At 40.5% G+C, this 18738-nt stretch overlaps 1 protein-coding gene and 1 long non-coding RNA gene across 12 annotated transcripts in view; one reads left to right on the top strand and one right to left on the bottom strand.

Moving 5' to 3' along the window:
- The window catches only part of LOC139591291 (uncharacterized), a 258419-nt gene that overhangs the window by 71768 nt on the left and 167913 nt on the right, over nucleotides 1-18738 (top strand). The gene's annotated exons all lie outside the window — the stretch shown is intronic.
- Nucleotides 1-18738, bottom strand: part of GLI3 (GLI family zinc finger 3) — a 206433-nt gene that overhangs the window by 68093 nt on the left and 119602 nt on the right. For all 5 annotated transcript variants that reach the window (XM_071429792.1, XM_071429795.1, XM_071429793.1 and 2 more), the window contains one exon: nucleotides 2981-3186. In XM_071429792.1, the coding sequence (XP_071285893.1) occupies nucleotides 2981-3186 (206 nt within the window). The remainder of the gene's footprint in view (nucleotides 1-2980; nucleotides 3187-18738) is intronic.

The following is an 18738-nucleotide window of genomic DNA, read 5'->3' as shown; positions in this document are numbered from 1 at the left end:
AAAAGATTATTCTTTACTACCTCCCTCAGACATAAAAAATTAGCCTAGTAAATGATGTATTGCATCAAGGGCAAATGAAGGGTAAATGGGAAGACCCATAGCCCTGAACTTTTTCCTGTTTGTTCCCCGGTAGCTTCAGCTTTGTTCCCGTTTTACTATAAGTGGAGGCATTTGCTCCTGCACAGAAGGCACAGCTGAGCTCCATTTGAGCACTTTCCTCTACACACACCAACAACTCCATCCTTACCCTTGCTCCAATTCCTCTGAGAAGTCCTCAGCTACCCCTGACCCACGAAATCTGCTGGCTAAGGAGAAGTGACAAGAGTTATGTTCCAGATTGTTCTGGCTCCTGGCCATCCTCAGATGTGTGAGTTGACAGACTGAGCCCAATAGTACATTGATCTAATTATCTAACTGCCCTAAAGCAATTAGGCAGCAACAGAAATCTCACTATGGCTTTCAGAAGAGCAGTAACAACTTCCAAGGTTTCATAGTTCAAATGCTATATCTCTTAAGCCACGGTGTCCTTTATGTTATTACCACATTATGTGCATGTACCCCTTTAAACCACAGGAGTGTTTCATTTGCATTCTAGAAATGCTCCAGCCATGATTTAGATTCTCTGATCCCAGGAACCCACATCTGAAAAAAGGCATTTTATTGTATACCTGATTGATCATACAACAGACTATGGATTCCAGGGAACAAACCTGCAGCTTTTCAACAGCATGCTGTTTGATTGAGATATCTTCAATGCCTCAATCAAGTTACTGTATTCTCATTGGATGCTGCCAACACTAGGGCTGTGGCAACTGATCAAAGATGAGCTGTGAGCCTACAGGAAGTTTAGTAACATGTATTTGTTTAAAACCTGAAGAGAGATGCTTAAGCTAGTCAATTTAGCATGTACTTATGACAGATTAAGGCTGTGTATACAGTCAGCAAGCAAAACTCAGGGGATGAGCATTAAGAGAGAGTGTACTCAGCTGTACTGTCCACACCTGAGTGTCTCATGCCCTCTGAAAGCCTGGGAATCCAAGCTACATAGGCAGGTGGGAGAAATCTGTCTTTCTGAGGTGGCAGGTGGAGTTGAGGTAGGGTATTTCACAGACCTGAACTGACACCAAACACCTGCACTGTAGGCAGATGAACCTTAGCACCATCATAATTATGACAGAGCTCCAGACTTAACTGCTAACATACCAAGTGACCATTTGCTGGGGAACTGAATAGTTCCTTGGGGCTTCACTACCTACAACTCACTGGACTACAATGGCAGAACAACACAGAAAGATCACACATTTCTATACTGTACACATCTACATTTAGGTGCCAGAATCTGCAACCAAATTCTAACCTGTGACATCTCTGGATGTTTCTGGAGCATCAGTTGGGTGCTGGGTCAGAGAACACTATGTGCCTACATCTTTGCAAGTGAATCCAGTGTGGTACACCTGAGACCAAGACTGTATACAGCTTTATGTCATAGGTGGTGATAGGTCATTCACACCTTCCTTTATGTGCCACTGGAACATACCTTAAGCATAAATGAAATTCTGCAGGAATGGAACCTGAAGAGTATTGAAGATAGCAAGGTATTCTGCACATTAGCTCCTGTGGAAAAGCCCAGATGTACACTACAAGAGTTTTCCCAATATATGCCATTACTTTATAGCTCTATCATTTTTGTCCTGTATCTAAAGCTCCAAAGCTCCTAAAGTTAAAACTTGCCTTTCTGACAATTCAAATTTTTTTCTTGAATGTGTTTTTTTCAAAAAAATACTTCTGCTAAAACAAAAAGGGTAGAATCAGGAAGAATTCATGCAACATCCAAAGTGCTGCTAAGAAAGCCCTACGTGCATGCCATATACCTTGACTGACAATAGGTCATTAAAATTTATTCTCATAAGAATATGTGCCCATAACTAATGGATTAACTGTAAAGGTATATATTCTTATAAACGAGGATTAATTAGTTATCCGTTTGGATAGGGTGCACTGCTCATTTTTCAAATTCAGCTAAAGGCAGTTTAACTCTGGTAAGTTTCTGAATTCACTGGGAAGATCTTTCCCATAGTTAAAGTACCAGTTTAATTACCTTTCTCTACATAGCTGATTCTGAGTATGTTATATTTTAGTTCTCTTCAGTAAATGCTACAATTTTGAAATGTCAAACTGTTTATGCTTACCCACTATTGAAAAACCTACTATTAACAAGACAGCTTTTTTTTGCAACTCTGTTGATGGCTCACTTTGGCAAAATTCCCACTCAAATGAATAGGACATGTGCTAGAATAATGACAAGAGTGATCACAGGAGTTCACTTCAGCCCAAGTAGCCTGAAAAGTAAAAGCCATGGTTATACCAAGACCTAAAGCACTGAATATCAAGAATACTGTCCACCATTTAGATTAAAAGGGACAATCTTGATCATCAGCCACTTCTACATAAGCATCATTTCATTTGTCCATATTGTTGGCTAGGATAAACTGAAGTAATTCTACAAAACTTTAACAGAACTATTGACTAAATGGAACTAGTCAGTGCATGCTTTATATGATTGAAAAATACTATTTCAATTAACAAACCTTTTATGCCTGAAGAACTCCATGGTTATACACTGGCGTGCACTCATAAAGAATCTGACTCAGTTCAGAACAGGTACAATGGATTTTTGGGAGATCAGAATTACACCCCATGTCAGCCCCACAAACAAAAGATATCACAAGACATACACCACCCTTCCAGCATAAATTTTGAATGAGGCAGCTTTTTTTTTTCTTCTCCCTGAAGTTTCAACATTTGTGAGATGTACAAATGAGCCATCATCGGCTGATGAAGTATTGAAACATTTATGACATAATGAATATGTCTGACAAACCTGGTGAAGCTGCTTTGAACAGGGGGGAAAAATGTTGACAAGATTAATATAACTTAAGTTGCTACAATGACAGAAAACAGGAAGCCTGTCTTAACCCACCGTCTGTTGGGCTGAGTCCGCGGGCTGCCGAGATCATGGAGAGGGATGGGCTGCTGTGCAGGGACCTGATGTAGTCCATGTAGGGGTTAATGTATGGGTGAGGGGTGCTGAAGGGAGACTCTGATGTTGCAGCAGGATTTCGGTGCGGGGAAATTCTAAGGAATGGAAGCTCTGAGTATGTTGGGCTACTAGATAAGGCAGAAGGCCTGGAAGAAACAAAAGGAAGAAAAACAAAACCAGCCAGGTTATCTATACAATAAAGAAAAATACTATAAAGGTAAAACACTTGTTTCTTGAAGAATAGCAACTGGGTTGCACATGTACTGAAGTCAACTGCCTGCAAAGAAAAAGGTTGGGAAATTAATTCTTCTCTGTCCCCATTATTAGCAACATTTCTCTGACCAATTTTACCATGACTTTATATTTGGCTTAATGTTTACGCACCTCAATACCTTTCCCCAAGCAGTTAAGGAGAAAATAATTTCAATTAGTGCAAAATATGCACACTGTATCACACAGTAATTCTTAGTGCAATATGAAATACATACAGAGATTCAGAATCATTTACATCTTCAAAACCATGTGCCTATTGAAAAAGATGCTTTGAGAGCCACACCTGCAACCATGCCCTTCATTTGCCAGCTTACTCTTTCTTAAAGTGCGAGATGGCATGTTTATACAGAAATCACTTCAAGAGTCCCAAACTTTGCAAGCCATTAAGACAGATGGGTTCTTTGGAGCATTTTAATTTTGTTGTTGCTGTCCCTTCCCATGAAAAATGCACAGAACTTGGCAGCAGAGTAAGAAAGACTGCTGCATATGTGTGTTTTTAGCATGGCTCCAGTGACCAATGTTTTTTATCAAGACCCCATTAATTAACTGCATCATTTTTGTGAAGGGAAAGCTTGGTGCCCTCTCATGCCCTCTCAAGCCTTGGTGCGATGAACCAAGGTTTAAAGCTGACAAAAGACAAATAACCCGCCATAACCTCCCCATCATCCCATCCTGTTGATAGGACAGTGTCTGGGCTCTGCTTGGAGACTTTTCTCTCACAGCATCCCATCTCCAAAGGCACTGGAAAAAGTTCAAATTTCATCACAAAGGGCTGGAGTGCTTGCCCTTGCCAACCTGCTCTTTGGCGAAAGACAATGATTACGCCTGTCATGCATTTGCTGTAGTCCAACTGGCCGACCCGAACTAAACACCTTTTTGTCCCTGTTTTTCCAATTAATTTAGCATATATACAGCACAGACACAGGGAGCAGCTGTGAGAGCAGTGAGGGCAGCCTGCTCCTTTGATGCTGTTGGCTTACAAAGAGTAATCAAACAAGAAATGTATTTTTTTCCCTTTAACATACACATATCATGATCAATGGAAGTAGTTGTCATCACCTAAAAGGCCAACAGAACATAATCTTACACAGGAGCCAATTCTGCTCTGCCATCAGCTCAGAAATGCAAGCATATGAGTGGGACAGTGATCAAAGTCATGAATTCCTAACATGACGCCAGCTTCCCTGCCACTAAATCCATGAGGGCTTGTAAAATCTGAGGAATGAAGATTTCTCCTGATGTGTTTTTCTCCCTCTTTTCCCTTTCCTATCTGACCTTTTTTGTGTTTCTTGCCCTCCAACAGCTTTCTGCAAGGTAAGCCAGTTTAGCCTTCCTGTATGAAAATATCTCCTAGCTCCAAAGTTTGTTAGGAAGCTGCATTTTGTGCTAGCAGCAGGTACCAACAGTGCAGTCTGGCACCCGAGCAAATGACCCACATAAAGCTAAACCACTCACTATCATGCTTTTAGCATATTTGAAATGCACTGAGAACCTGAAACCAGAGGCTACTTTCCACCACTGCGCAAAACAGACATCTCCTTTACTCAGAGAACTTTTTGTCTGCATGGTTCTAAAGTAAAACTTTGTTTTACAGTGGAAGTGCATCTTTCACCTTGGTACTATGAAACCACACCAGATGTGAAATATTTGTTGTCTCCTGATCCCCTATGAGGCCAAGATTGGTTGGCAAGAGCTTTAAAAATCATGGTGATGTAGGAAGCAAAAGTACTACAGCTGGGTATCACATTACAGAGTGAATTTCCTATCCTGGCAGTGAGAAAAATAGAGTAGTACAGCAAATTTAATACAAGAGTAACAAAGAAAGGAAGTCTTGATGTCATTTTACGAGAGATTCTTTTTAAATGTGATCCCAACTCATATTTAGAAACACGAAGAGCATGCAGACTGGCTGGGACCCTGGCCTTATCTGGTGCATATTGAACAGAAAACTGTTTAAATGCTTATGCAAGAAGGCTGAAAGTCTGTATCGGCCTCAGTGATTCACTCTCCAGCTGGCCAACAGCCAGATGCTGCCGCAGGAGCAAGATTAAGAGCCAGGCTGTCAGCTTCTCCCTCCAGATCCTGCAAGAGCCATTCAAGGACACCAGGACTCAGCTGCTCTTCTCCTCCTCAGCCCTGCCTCTTTCTCTTCTTCTGAGCTCCTCAGTTTTCCTAGGATGCTAGGGAAAGGACACTGACCTGGGTAACATCAATCAACAGCAGGCATATAAACAGTATTATCTCAGGCAGAAATAAGGAGTCATCAGATTCCAGAAATAATTCCCAGCTCTGGACTCTGATGTTACCTAATTTCTCTCAAGCATCTGATTTTAACATGCTGCTAACTTCTGGGGTCACTTTCAGCCTGGACTTCTCTCCTTCCTCTGTATTCCCAGACTCCCCTTTCCCTACAGACCCATTTTCCCTCATGCCTTCTTCGTCTGTTCTCAGGCCTACAATTTGAGTCATCCTGATTTATTCTAATAAACATCACATACCTTTTCTTTCCCTCTGTGATTAAATTTAACTGTGAACATCTTTCACAAGTATTAACTCCATCCTTCAAACTAAAATGCAGCTTTTAGAAAGGTCAAACACCCTTACTGTTGCTTTGCAACCTCATTGTTGGAATAACCTCCATCCTGTAAGCAGCAAAAAGTACAGCCCAGGGGTGGCTCTGAAGATTCTCATTCAGTGACAAATCAAATCTCCAGATGTGGGTGGCAGTCCATCCCCATAATATTTATTTCACATGTATAGAATAATAGAATGGTTTGGATTGGAAGGTACAGGTCATCTAGTCCATGCTGTCATGAGCAGGGAAAGAAGCTGGAGACCCTTCTTCAAACTCAGGACCCTTCAGCCCAGTATCCTGCAACCTAGCCATGCATCCTGTTGAATGGTGTTCTGTCTTGGGTCTGAGGCTACTTCATGGGATGCAATGAGGCTTCAGCATGAGAAGAGGCAAGGAGATTTTCAGTGATACTGCTTGACAATTTATGCCTCACCTGTAAACCACGGGAAGGCAGAACTTGCCCTGCATCTTCTCCAGTGCAGGGCACTTCTGTTATACAACATATTCAGACCACTTAAGGGAGGGAGAAAAGCAGATGTTTGCTCTTTTCTGAATCAGGACTTCTGTGTCTACTTCTAGAGACCCTGCAAACTCAATTCAAATTTCATACAAAGCTGATCACACTTTCAAGACACAGCTGAAGGTCCCCAGGTTTGCAGGTAAAAAAGATCCTGTGGCTATGTTTCACCACTAATTTTTATCCTGGCACATTAGGATGATTTTATTATTTTCTCAGTAACCTTGGTTATATCTACAACCCTGATATAAATGAGAAGGAACAGAGAACAGGGCTAGCTGTGAAGGCATCTCCTCCTTCCTGTCTAGAAAGCCTTCCTGTTCACTGCTAAGGTGCTGAAATATCATGAGTGCCACACAGCTTCCATATCTAACACAGGACTTCCCACTCCCCACCCACACCCAGCCTGCCAGTTTCTTCCTGTCCCAACTCCGATGCTCTGGGGAATCTCAACTGCTCAGCTTGTGAATGGCACACACGTGTTGAGACAGGGAGATCAGTGTAAGGGCAAACAGGTGTATTTTTGCCTATTAGTCATGACACTTCCTTGATGAATTGTTGCAGAGGTGTCTGCACACTCTTAAAAACTCACATAGTTACACTGGTTCAGCAGCTGTGAATTGCATCGGTTGTAGGGCAAATCACAGTATGTGTGAAGCTGCTTTTTTAAAAAAATGGGGCTCTTTTCTGACCACTGCTGAACCACAGGTGAGCTATCTGTAGGATTTCAGTTACTACTCATGAAAACAGTGTCATTTTGTTTTGTTACTTACAGCTTCAATAGATGAACTCTGTACAAGAAGACTGACTAGCAGTAGGTTTAGATTTTAACCACCACAAAAACTGAATCAAAAGCAATTCCCTTTTCAGCCCATACAGCCCTTTTTTAACTGGTGAAGGAAGATCATGGGAATCTGAGAGTTCATGAGGCAAGCATGAGCAAGTTATACATATTTCAAAATGATCTGCATGCACAGATCATTACCTAGTATTATCTTGAAAGGATCACACATTCTTTCCACCAGGAAAAAAATCTGAGATATGGGGACTCCTATTACATACTTCAGTCTGTTTTTTGTACTTAAGCATTTGTCAATCTTTTTACAAAGAGGAAGACTGGATTGCCCAAATTCAAATCTTATCCCTTTCTTTGGTACTAATGGAACAGCTAACTTGAGGTGAAATGTTGCTGTGTGGCTATGACTAGAGGTGAAAGTCCCTGGGTAGGTAAGCCAGCACAGAGCTTGCTGACTGTGGATCCTTTTAACCACCCTCTCAGTGCTCTACTGATGGGATTAGAGGATCATCCCAAAGTCCATGAAACTATCTTATGTGGATTCATGCATGTAACTGAGTTAGGAATTGAGGAGGGGGGATGGAAAGAAAAGATACCCAGTTCAGGGTGCTGGGGAGCAGCAAAGTCCAGCTGCTCCCTAAGAAAAGGCAAGCCAGGAGCCACGCATGAGCAATGCACTCCATGCCACTCCAGAGCTGAGTGACCAGAGCCAGATGCTACTAACACAGTCAATCATGAGCCTGAGACAAGGCAAAGTGACAAACCAGGTCTGGGTTGGGCCAGCCAAGACAAAGACAGGTCAGGAGACAAGCTACACCATGGTGCTGAGGGCTCTATCCAGAACAGCTCCCTGCAGTGCAGATCCTGAGCTCAGCCAGGAAGCAGGACCACAAACTGGCACTACACCCAACATGGGTCAGGCAGCTCAGCTAAAAAGGAATTCCTGGATGCATGAGGTGCTGGTAGAGGTCTCCAGTAAGGCCACTCAAGACGATTACTGCCAATTAGTGGCCTCAGGGTATGTTGTGGTGTGTTTTATGCTTGTTCAGTTTTCCCTCCATTGTTCTCTCAGAAAGTCCTGCCCTGTTACCAGTTTGTGTCAATCCCCAAACCCCTCCCCAGTTGTCTTGGTTACCAAATGTATCTTTCTTGTTCCCCACCCCTGGCAGCCTGCCTGTCACTCGACACCCCTGCCTCTTTTTCTAGAGAGTTCGGGCCAGGGTGTCGAGTGATTGGGTTAGGGGCCAGGGTCCCTCCCGCAACTGTGTTTGATGGGTTCTCCGATCATGCCAATCCTTAATGGATCCCTCTCTGATTTGCTATCTTTCACCCCTCCCACCCTCTGTAAAACCGAGGCTTTTTCCCTGCCTCGGGGCTCTCAGCTTCTTCCACCGAACCTGCACGTTTCCCTACCAATAAAACCACCCCCCCGAAGAAACTGAGGGTCGCCTCTTCATTTCATCCTGCGACTTCGGAGCTCTTTACTGCGGCCACACGTCCGCAAGGGTACTTGCTTTGCAGTGCTTGAACTGCTTTAATACATGCCAAAATATCTATACAGTGAAAATTGTCCCTGTTCTTCTATCTCTTGCAAGTGTGAAAACTACAGGAGGCCCCAGGGCATAGTACAACCCCCCACTCCTCACAGGCATTCTTCAATAGCAATGTTTTCTGGAAGCAAATGTAAAGCCACTCAGAACAGCTACAAAGGTCTGTGCCACAGGAAAATCTGAACTACTATTTTTGAGGTTGGTTTGGTGTTAGAGATCTGCCATAAACTGTTTCCAAATAACTTTAAGCTGTGCTTGGACATAAACCTCTTCTAAGCACAACCTATCTTAATAAAAAAAAAAGGAAGGTGATTTAAGCTCTTTCTGATTTTAAAGGAAACTATAACTCCAGGACTGGAAATCTTAATGCCAAGTTTTGTCCTGATAAAATTTTAAATGGCTCTTTTATGAATCTGTTGAAAAATACATTTATATTGAAAACAGCAAGTGATCCTTAACTATAACATTGTAAATATGACACTGAGCTGAGGTTACAGATGGAACAATAATCTATCTCACAGAACAAAGCTTGTCAACGAAGTGGGATGAAATATTGTAACATAACCTAATTTATTATTGCCTTTTCATCCATCTTGTTATATTATGAATGTGTCAAAGTTCAAACCTCGATATTTAATCATTTAACAGTATGTTATTCAATGCTGGAGCAAGCATTGATGGCATAACTCTCATACCAATGATATCCACACTGTTTCTCTGATACCTGTTCAATTCAGTCCTGCCTGGAGAACTGAAAAATATAAAACTCATTAAACTGCCTATGATACTTTTCTTTTATCTTTTTCTTTTCTTTTTTTTTCCCCCTGCAATAATCATCTGATGTCTGCCCACAAAAAATTAACACTTATTTCTAGTAGACCCTGGAAGATGAACAAACAAGGACTTTCTTGGTATGTGGTGACTCCTATTCTAAAGCATGTGGCTCAATTCCTCAGGCAATATCTCCCATGTTAAATTCCTATTGTTTATTTAATACCATAGTTTCTTGTACAGACTGACCCTTCAGCACCAGCAGCCAACAACTGGCTAATAAAAGTTTTTTGTGTTAATAAAGTTGAGCTCTGAGATTTCAATGTAAGGAGATTGAGGCCAGCACTGAGCATTTTTCAAATGCAACCCACAGTTCTTTTTTCACTTCTCATTGAATTGGTAAACAATCAAACCTATAGATACATACTATGGGAAATCAATAATATAATTTTTAATACCTAATTTATTTTTTTTTTTCAGAAATTCCAGCTTCAAACAGGCACTCCATTCCCCTAGAATCACTCACTGCCTCAAAGCTGCTATATCACATTCTTGGACTCAGGAAAACTAAGCAAGTAATTATGAACATTTTAAGAATTATTTGAATAATTCTTGAAATGTCAGAGCACACTTCATATAAAACAGCTCAAGTGCTGCAAAAGATTAAGCACTGTTAGCTATATTTTCTTAATGGTGGAAATGTAGAAAAAGGAGAACATGAGTATGTTTTTTAAGTCCTAAAACAAAAAAACCTTTTGATTTCCTGTATCATTTTCCATGTTTCAATACCTAGTGAATATTTACTCACTTTTCCTCCAAAATTCACACTGGAACTGAAGTCAGCATAGGGAAGTAGGTCACAGAATCTGATTTGGTAGCAAACTTTCATTCAGTAGATACATGTTCAAATAAATAATGAGTGGGTCCCTGCCTATGTAGTTCACATAGAAGCTAGATCAGGGTTTAAGGTAGACAGGCTCTGGTTTGGTATCCATCATTTATCTGCTGTCCACCTTGTACAAGTTTGTTGTCTTCCTGATCCACTCTTTCCCCATCTTTAAAACTGTGGTAAAGCACTTGGAAAATGTTCAGTATCAGTTCAGTGGGAAGGTCACATCAAGAGATCCCATGTTACAAATATTTTCTCACTGAGGCAAGGACAATGCCTTACAAAATGTGTGCAGTTCTGGTATGTAAATTCCTAAAATATACAAATAACCTCACATGTGGTTAGAATAAAAAGTTTCTCCCACATAAAGTTAAAGGGCATCACTGCAGAAAAAAAATAAAAAAAGGACACAAATGACTGTACAAGAGAGGTTCATGGTTCAGGAAATCTGCACGACAATTAGGCATTGACCGACAGCAAAAGAATATTACTCTGGTTCCCCTTTCCTTCTTTGGGAAGTGTTAACATTATGTAGTTACAGTTAAAAATTGACTACATTAATCAAGCACTAAATCCTCAGTCAGTGACTGCATTCCTATTTTTCAGCTGATGGACTGCCTGAACACGGACCCAGGTTTTTTACATATACTGCTACTTATAAGACTTCATAAATAACCCAACTATCAGCTTGTGGATTTCCTCAAGAATAGTTTATGCCATGAAAAGGAATGAATATTCATTCTGTTATTTAACAGAATGCTGTTTACATAAGGTCAGCTGTAACATTGGTGACCTTCAGTCCACAGTAACACCTGTAGTGACTACAGCAAGCAACTGCTGCTTCAGATGATACAGTCTTGACTTGGGAGTCTTGACATGCATTGCTTAAATGTGTATGCTGACACAGTTTTGACTGTTTAATTTCCTTCATTATGAAAAATGTAAATAAAACTATCTACTGGGCTCCCAGTATTTCTCAAGTCCACTCTTCTTTTGTTCTCTTCCTCACAAGCACCTGCCTCTCCTTTTCCTCTTCCATCCACCCACCTCTGTTGCTGCCTCCTGGCACTGCTCTGAAACACTGTCCACTTGGCCTTTGCAGTACAGAGCATCCCAGCCTTCCTCTCCTTTCTCCAAATCCTTCTCAGGATGCTGCAAGAAATCAGTGACTGGGAGAGGACTATGCATTTACCTGGCAATTCTTTGCTTGTACAAAGAAGGCAAACATAGAGAAAAGTAACCAACAATAACTACTCCCTGCAAATGCCACTTGCCCATTCTAGGCTTCTACCAGAGGTTATCTGGCAAATTTTGTGGCAGCTGTGTAAGCCTTGAGGACCCAGCTTGGTGCTCCTCCCAGGCAGAACATTTCTGCCTCTGGTCACTTCATTGCCCAGATTCAGGAAGCCAGAGCAAAGCTGTGAGACTGTAAATGGGGCAAAGGCACACTACCCTGCTGAGGGAGAAGGGATAATCCCCAGGGTGAAGAAACAGCTGGGGCTGGTAAACCCTGAGGCCATCAGAGCTGACTCACCAGAGTTCATTTGCCAAAGACTGCGAGCTCTTCCTGGCAGAGCTCCTTATATTTGCACAACACTCAGCAGAGGCTCCCATCCTGCACAGAGCTGTTGGACACTGCAGTAATGTAAACAGTAAATAAAAGTAATGCTAACATGTGATTTCCATCTCTTGCTTCTGCAAGAGCCTTATCCAGGCACTGCCTTACTTTGCTCAGCTTGCACTGAACCATAAATAAAGTAAGACCTTATACCTTCACAGGACAGCCCAACCCCAGTGCTGGTAAATTTTTCCTCTCCTGTCTTCAGCTGGTTCCAAGTTTACAGACTTGTAAATGTAATGTATTGACTTGTACATTAAAAGACGGAGGATAATGTAGCAATGTTGCATTTGATGCAGAAATCATCATCATGCACATAAAACAGATGCACAAGACAAGAAAGTGTTATTTGAATAAGATTACCATGGACCTCCACACACTATTTCTTCTTCAAACTATGCTGTACTACGAAGTGCAGCAGGAAAATCTAAAAGCTCTACAGCCAACTCGTTATCTGTTGTTAGTAATAACAGAGTGGGCAGTGAAATTACCAACTGCACTCCTATAGCAAACTCCTCTGCTCTGCAATTCTCTTCAGATGCTCTAGAGGTGGTCCCATTTGCTATTCAAATTTTAGCTTCCTCTAGGCTACAGGCAGAGCCTGACATCCCTTCCAGTCTTTAACCAGAGACACCATCATATCAGTATGTAGACATATATAAATCTGGGCTGCATTAATGTATCCCTTTCTTGCCTCCCTTGCTGCTCCTCTCCTCTCTCAGAAAAAGTGGGTCAAAGGAGTGTCAGAAGCTTTCTCACACTTAATGCTGTTAAGTCAGCTAATTGAATAAACATTTGTTTAACATTTGCTCCTATTTCGCTAATGCACTGTGAGAATGAGAAGAATTTTATTCCCCTTTTTCCCCATCCTCCCCCTTCGTCAGGAGTGCCACTAGCTGTTATCGCAGTGACTAATGTGCTGTATGTGGCCATTATAGTCCTCAACTCTGAAATTACAGCCAGGATGAACGATAGGCTCTGCCTGTATGCTGATTGGAGTTGGATGATGATTGATTAGAAGAAAGTCAGACTACGTAGCCATGCAAAAAGAACTGCACTAAGCCACAAGCTTAAACACTAAAGAGCATTTCACCAGTGCCTTCAGAGCTATTAGATGTTTTCATATGAACAACATTTCTTACATCCAGGTTTGCGCATTTTATCTTTATTCTTTCAAATACTGAAATTGCTTGGATAAGAGAGTTATATATTTTTTTAATATATATTTATATATATATATATTTATACACATTTCTAAGAGTAGCCTGAACTTTTAGAGGAAATTGAAGAGGCTTTGTGTCAAGTACAGCTAAATCCAGCCATTCTATATCAAACCCCTGCTAGAAAATTACTGTGCAGATGATAAGGCTGAAAGATATAATAAAAAGTGACTCTACTCAATTTACACTGCAATATTGGTATGACTGAATATTTTTCATTCAGGTGACTGATAAAATCACTAAACTGTATTGCAGATAAATAAAGGAGGCTTCTGTCAAGAATAAACACCATTAATCATGAAGTCTCACCCTCTGAGTGGCTGTGCTATGCAACTGCACAAATGCACCATCACAAGTGGCATGTGACCCACTGCCTCCTTTCTTCCCCCAGCTCCCCGGTGAAACCATCTTCTTAGGAAACTTTTCTGCTGCCTTTACAACATTTGGAAGCCCGGGAATGTCTTTTCCTTTCAAGCTTATACATAACTGCAACTGAAATAAATTTTAGTGGCAACACATTCAGCTAAAAATTGAACCCACAAGACAAAGTGAAGCCATGCAAACTGTGGCTGCATTGCTGTAAATCCAGCATTATAGTAAAAAGCCTGTGTTTAAACTGGTGAGGATGAAGTCTTTATAATTCTAAAGCTGAAACAAGTAGGAAATTTTTCCCCCAAGCCTTCTTCCCATTTTCTTCCAAACCCACATTTTCTTACTAGTTTTATAATTTAGTTTTGCTATTTCCAAATAGGTGCTGAGTTTCTTTTTGAACATACAAACATAAAATTTCTTAACATCATAAATCTACCTCAGTAGCATCTGCGGGTCTCCTTTCAAAAAAGCAACTTACATGCTAAATAATGGACATGAGCTGAAAGAAACTTACCCAGCAAAAGCACAGTCATACAAAAAGAAAAACAGACAACTTGGTAACCTTTTTCTAACCTGTTTTAGAGCAAGTGATGATTCAACAGTGGCCATGTTATTAAGCCAGAATGAAGCAGTGCCCTACACTCTAATGAGGTTAAAAAATGTAGTTAGGTCTTCATGTTAAAGGCACTTAGCAAGCAGCCTGCTTGGCAAAGACCAACTGTGTTGGAGCAGAGGACTAATCACACAGGCAGGAATCAAATCGACTGGAAGAATTAGGAGACTTGCGGCCCCGAGGAATGTAATTCATGCAGAAAAGCAGTTGTCAGAGCGAGGCCAGGGAACTGTGTGGGAAGAAAGCAAAATAAACAGCTCAACAAAGAAAACAAAGACACTCAAATAGTGGCTTTTCTAATGCTTGAGTACACTGAAACTTCAGTGGGTGCATATGACAAAAAAGTCATCAAAGACGACCTCTATAAAAGCAATATACCGGTAAATAGTGAACTGGTTCAAAAACACTCAGAAAATGCCTGTAGATCTTTAAAGATAACCTCGGCAGGACAGAGAAAGTACATACATACATGCATGCATGACTGGGAGAAGAAGAAAAACAATCAAATGGTACAAAACTAAGAGAGTTTAAATGATTTCTACAATTACTCCTCATTTCTCTCTCTACCACTCACAGATGAGAATACTCTCTGTGAAAAAACAGCATTGCTAATTAGGATCCACTCCCACAGCATGAGGACCAGATTACTGCATCCACCAGGGGGATTATCTGACCAGAAGGAAGAGCTTGAGGCTTGTCCTAAATCTCAAAAAAACTCGTGTGCAATTCATGGGAAGTTTTTCTCATGACAGGTATGACCCATGACAGTAAAATTAAATTTTGAAATTAACTGATATATGAATCTCAAAAATACTGTTTTTCAAGAGAACAAACATTTTGTTCTCTTGAAAAACAGTATTTTTAATTAATGTGTTATTGCTCTCATAATTTAGTGGGGTTTTTATTTTTAGAGAATGAAGCTTTTATCACTTTTAGTACTTTGGAGCCTTTCTCCTCATCTCATTCATTCACTTATGATTTGTCTAAACCCTCCCTACCTCAAACTCAAGAATGCTATGCTCACTACTGTTCCAGGAAATTTTAGATTCTCTTCTTTCCTTAATTCCTTCCTCCCATTAAGGCAGGTGTTCCTTCTTCTGGAAAAGCCCCTGAAAGTTTCTCACATTACCTCAAGTGAACATTGTCCTCAACATCGGTTCTGTGATGCTAAGAAACACTCTTTTCCAAAATTCAAAACCAAGCCAAAACAAATCCTTTCATTTCCAGTGCCTACTGTAAGACATGTTCACAATATTACAAAACTGCAATTTGGGGAAGAAAAAAAATATTTTCTTAATTTTTAATATAATAAAATAATAACTTCACTGTTTAAACAAAACCAAGTCGGCAATAACAAAAGAGAAATTCAGGAACTGAATATTTCTCCTATCGCACTTGCTATGCATATTTGGTTGTGAAGGGAACATTTGACTAAAATTCTTACTTTACAGGACTACAGTCCTGACAAAACAGCGATATGAAGGTTCAGCATTAATCATTTCTGTTGAGGTATGGTTGGATTTGCTTCAAACCTCTGTACTATCATCAACAGACAGCCCAAAATTGATATTCACAGGGATTAGTGACTGTTACTGAATAGAGTATCAGCTAGAATTTCTCATCTATAACTACATGCAGCAGAAAAAAAAAAGATTATACAAATCTACAGAAACTCCTGAATAAAATTCTACATATATACATTTCTATATAAAACGCACAGATTATTTTCTGATACGCATCTTCTCCCCCTTTCCCCTAGACAAATACATGATGTGGGAAAGAAAAGCCATTTTGAGAGTGCACCTGAGTGACAATATCAGCTGTACAGTACATATTTATGCTGTACCCAGGACTGGAGTCAAGGGGTGACCTTATGAAAGCACAACTTCCAAGCCTCTCCCATCCTCCAAACACCACCTCAAACAGCAGGTGTGCAAGTCACACATCAGCACCAACAATCATGAGAGCAGTAGGATTCACAGGTATATGAAGCACCACTTATATCAAAGGTGAATTCTGCTAAGGTAAAAGGGGGGAAGAAAGATATTCTGCTTACAGCCCCCTTCTTGTATTTTCTCTGCCAGTAACAAAGGTCCAGGTATGGGAGCTGGCTGAAGTGCAACCAGAGAAGATCAGGAAAACACTCAGTTCTCATGCCAGGCTGAGAAGTCTTGTCTCTGTCAGGCCACCTTTTTGATCTTTCAAGCACTAAAAGACATTTTGCTGCTACATAGTCCACAGTACAAGTTAGTCCTAACAAATGGTAAATATATAATGGCTGGAAAACTACAGCCATCGAAAGAAACAAGAGAGAAATTCCTCACACTGCTATTCTTGTTCTATTTGTGTGAAAACCTGGAGTTAAAAGCATTTCCCAGGCAAAGCTGTAACTTTGAACAACAAGCATAAAGGAAATTAATATTCTGGCTGCATACTTTTTTTAAAAGTAGTAAATTCAGTTTTAAAATCTTCAAGGTAAATGCATTATATGCTGGAATCATTATTAGTTCTCTAAACAGAGTAGGTAGCTGGGTGTGTAAATGAAAACCCTAAGGGGAACAACCTGGCCAGCTTGGAACACACCTGCACAAGCTACACACATTTGCTCCCTCAGCATCTCTGCAATTCAATCTAATCACAGGAGTAGAAACACGGCTCCCAGGCTCCCAGAAAAGGAATCAGGATGGAAGCCTGATGTCCAAGGAACAAGCAAGGCAAAGGAAGACAGAGGCAGGCTAGACAAGCTTTCTTGGTACTGTCTTGATGATATACACTGATAGTGATCTTCCAGGGTAAAGCAGAGAACACCTGATTGCCCCTGGTCATTCAGCTACTGATCTCTCTGCCAAATCTGTCTACAGTGTTGTTAAATGGGGCTATTTGCGTTGGTGGCCTCTATAAACTGGACTAGACTATCAATCTTTTCTTCCACGGGCCAGTGGAAAAGGCATGATAAATCTAGGCTGAATTTCAACAGGAGATACAGGACTGAAAGATGTGTATCTTTAAAGAGATAGCCACTTAAATCTGATATGTTTAGAAATTCTCCCTTACGTGAAATACTCCCTAATTTTCTGTTGATCCTTAACACCGATGGTCACAACACCTCATAAATAATGCTTTCAAGAAGATGATAGGTTAGTTAATTCCTTCAGGAACTTCGTACTCCTGACTCACGGGCTGTAGGATGTTTGCCTCTGTGTCTAAGCTCTGCAGAGCTTCCAGAAAATTGCCAATGCGCCTATAAAGCTGACCATAAATGCAGCATAATCTATTATAAATTCAGACCTACACATTTGGTGCTGGAAGGGATAAAACCACCTGCTCTTCAGTGGCAACTTCATGGGGCCCAGCTTCAATGTAAACATTGCTCTGAAATAAAGTCCCAAGCCATTTCTTGGTCATGCATCCTAAAAGTAACAATCAAATGAACTAACATTTTTCTTTAGATTGTTTCCTCTATCAAATCAATAACATCAGTCATCAATGATAGCTCAGCCTGACCTGAGGCACAGTGATGAAAAACCCATTGAACACAAAACACAACACTTTCAGTGAAATTAAAGTATTGTTGGAGTTTTTATCTAGCATCACACAACACAGAATATGCAAGGAACAGCTAGTTAGTCTCCTACACCTCAGAAGCACAGCTGCAACAGCCTATGTTTTGTTACAGATATGTAAACAAATATAGACTTATACACACACACACACACACACACATATATATAAGAAATACAGTAGGATGAGTAGGTGGTGCCAAAAGCAAGGTGTAAACTTAACTTCTGGTTTTTCATCCTTTGGGAAAGAAAAAGTGCCAACTACATTCAATCCATACTCCAAGATTCTAGGACTTGATGTCTTTGTTGGGGGAGGATGGAGTCAAAGTCAGGGAAAGATAGTGTGAGAGTGTGATGAAGATGCTCTGTGTTCCTAAAATTCATGCTACTCATCACTCACATTTCTTGGAGTTTATACCTACTCTAACTTTAGGGAACTTCCAATTCACAACACAGGAATCTCACAGGTACACTTTAAAAAAAGAGAAAGAAAAAAAAATCCCCACTAAGACTGTAACATTTCAGCTCTCTTTGAAGCAAGATTTAACATGAGTGGAAGAATTGTGCTGAAAAAAAAGGAGTCTGTCACAGTCCAGTACCTCACAGGCTACTGCAACAAGTTTGACAGCAGCCTCTATAGAGTTGGCTTGCTTCTGGTTCACTGCACGTGAATACCACAGTCAATATCTGCTCACTCAACTAATACTGCTGACTACAGCACAAAGAACACAGGAATTTTGTCCAAGAAACCACAGGCTCAGAGCCTTTGAATGTGCACTATATTTAGAGCTTGCATTCTTTGCAGCTGATAACAGAATGAGATAATAGAAATTTCAAGCAGCAGAACTCAAGCATTGCAGCTATTCTATATATTTTTGTTTAAATGTTAAATTAAGGTAATGATCTACATGTTCTCAAAGGTTTTGCCATTGAACATTTTTTTT

This window comes from Agelaius tricolor, unplaced genomic scaffold (genome assembly GCF_023055355.1).
Source record: "Agelaius tricolor isolate 1412-34295 unplaced genomic scaffold, bAgeTri1.0.p SCAF_6, whole genome shotgun sequence".
Taxonomy (NCBI): Eukaryota; Metazoa; Chordata; class Aves; order Passeriformes; family Icteridae; genus Agelaius; species Agelaius tricolor.
The sequence above is the reverse complement of the archived record's forward strand: the minus strand, read 5'-3'. Positions and strand labels throughout refer to the sequence as shown.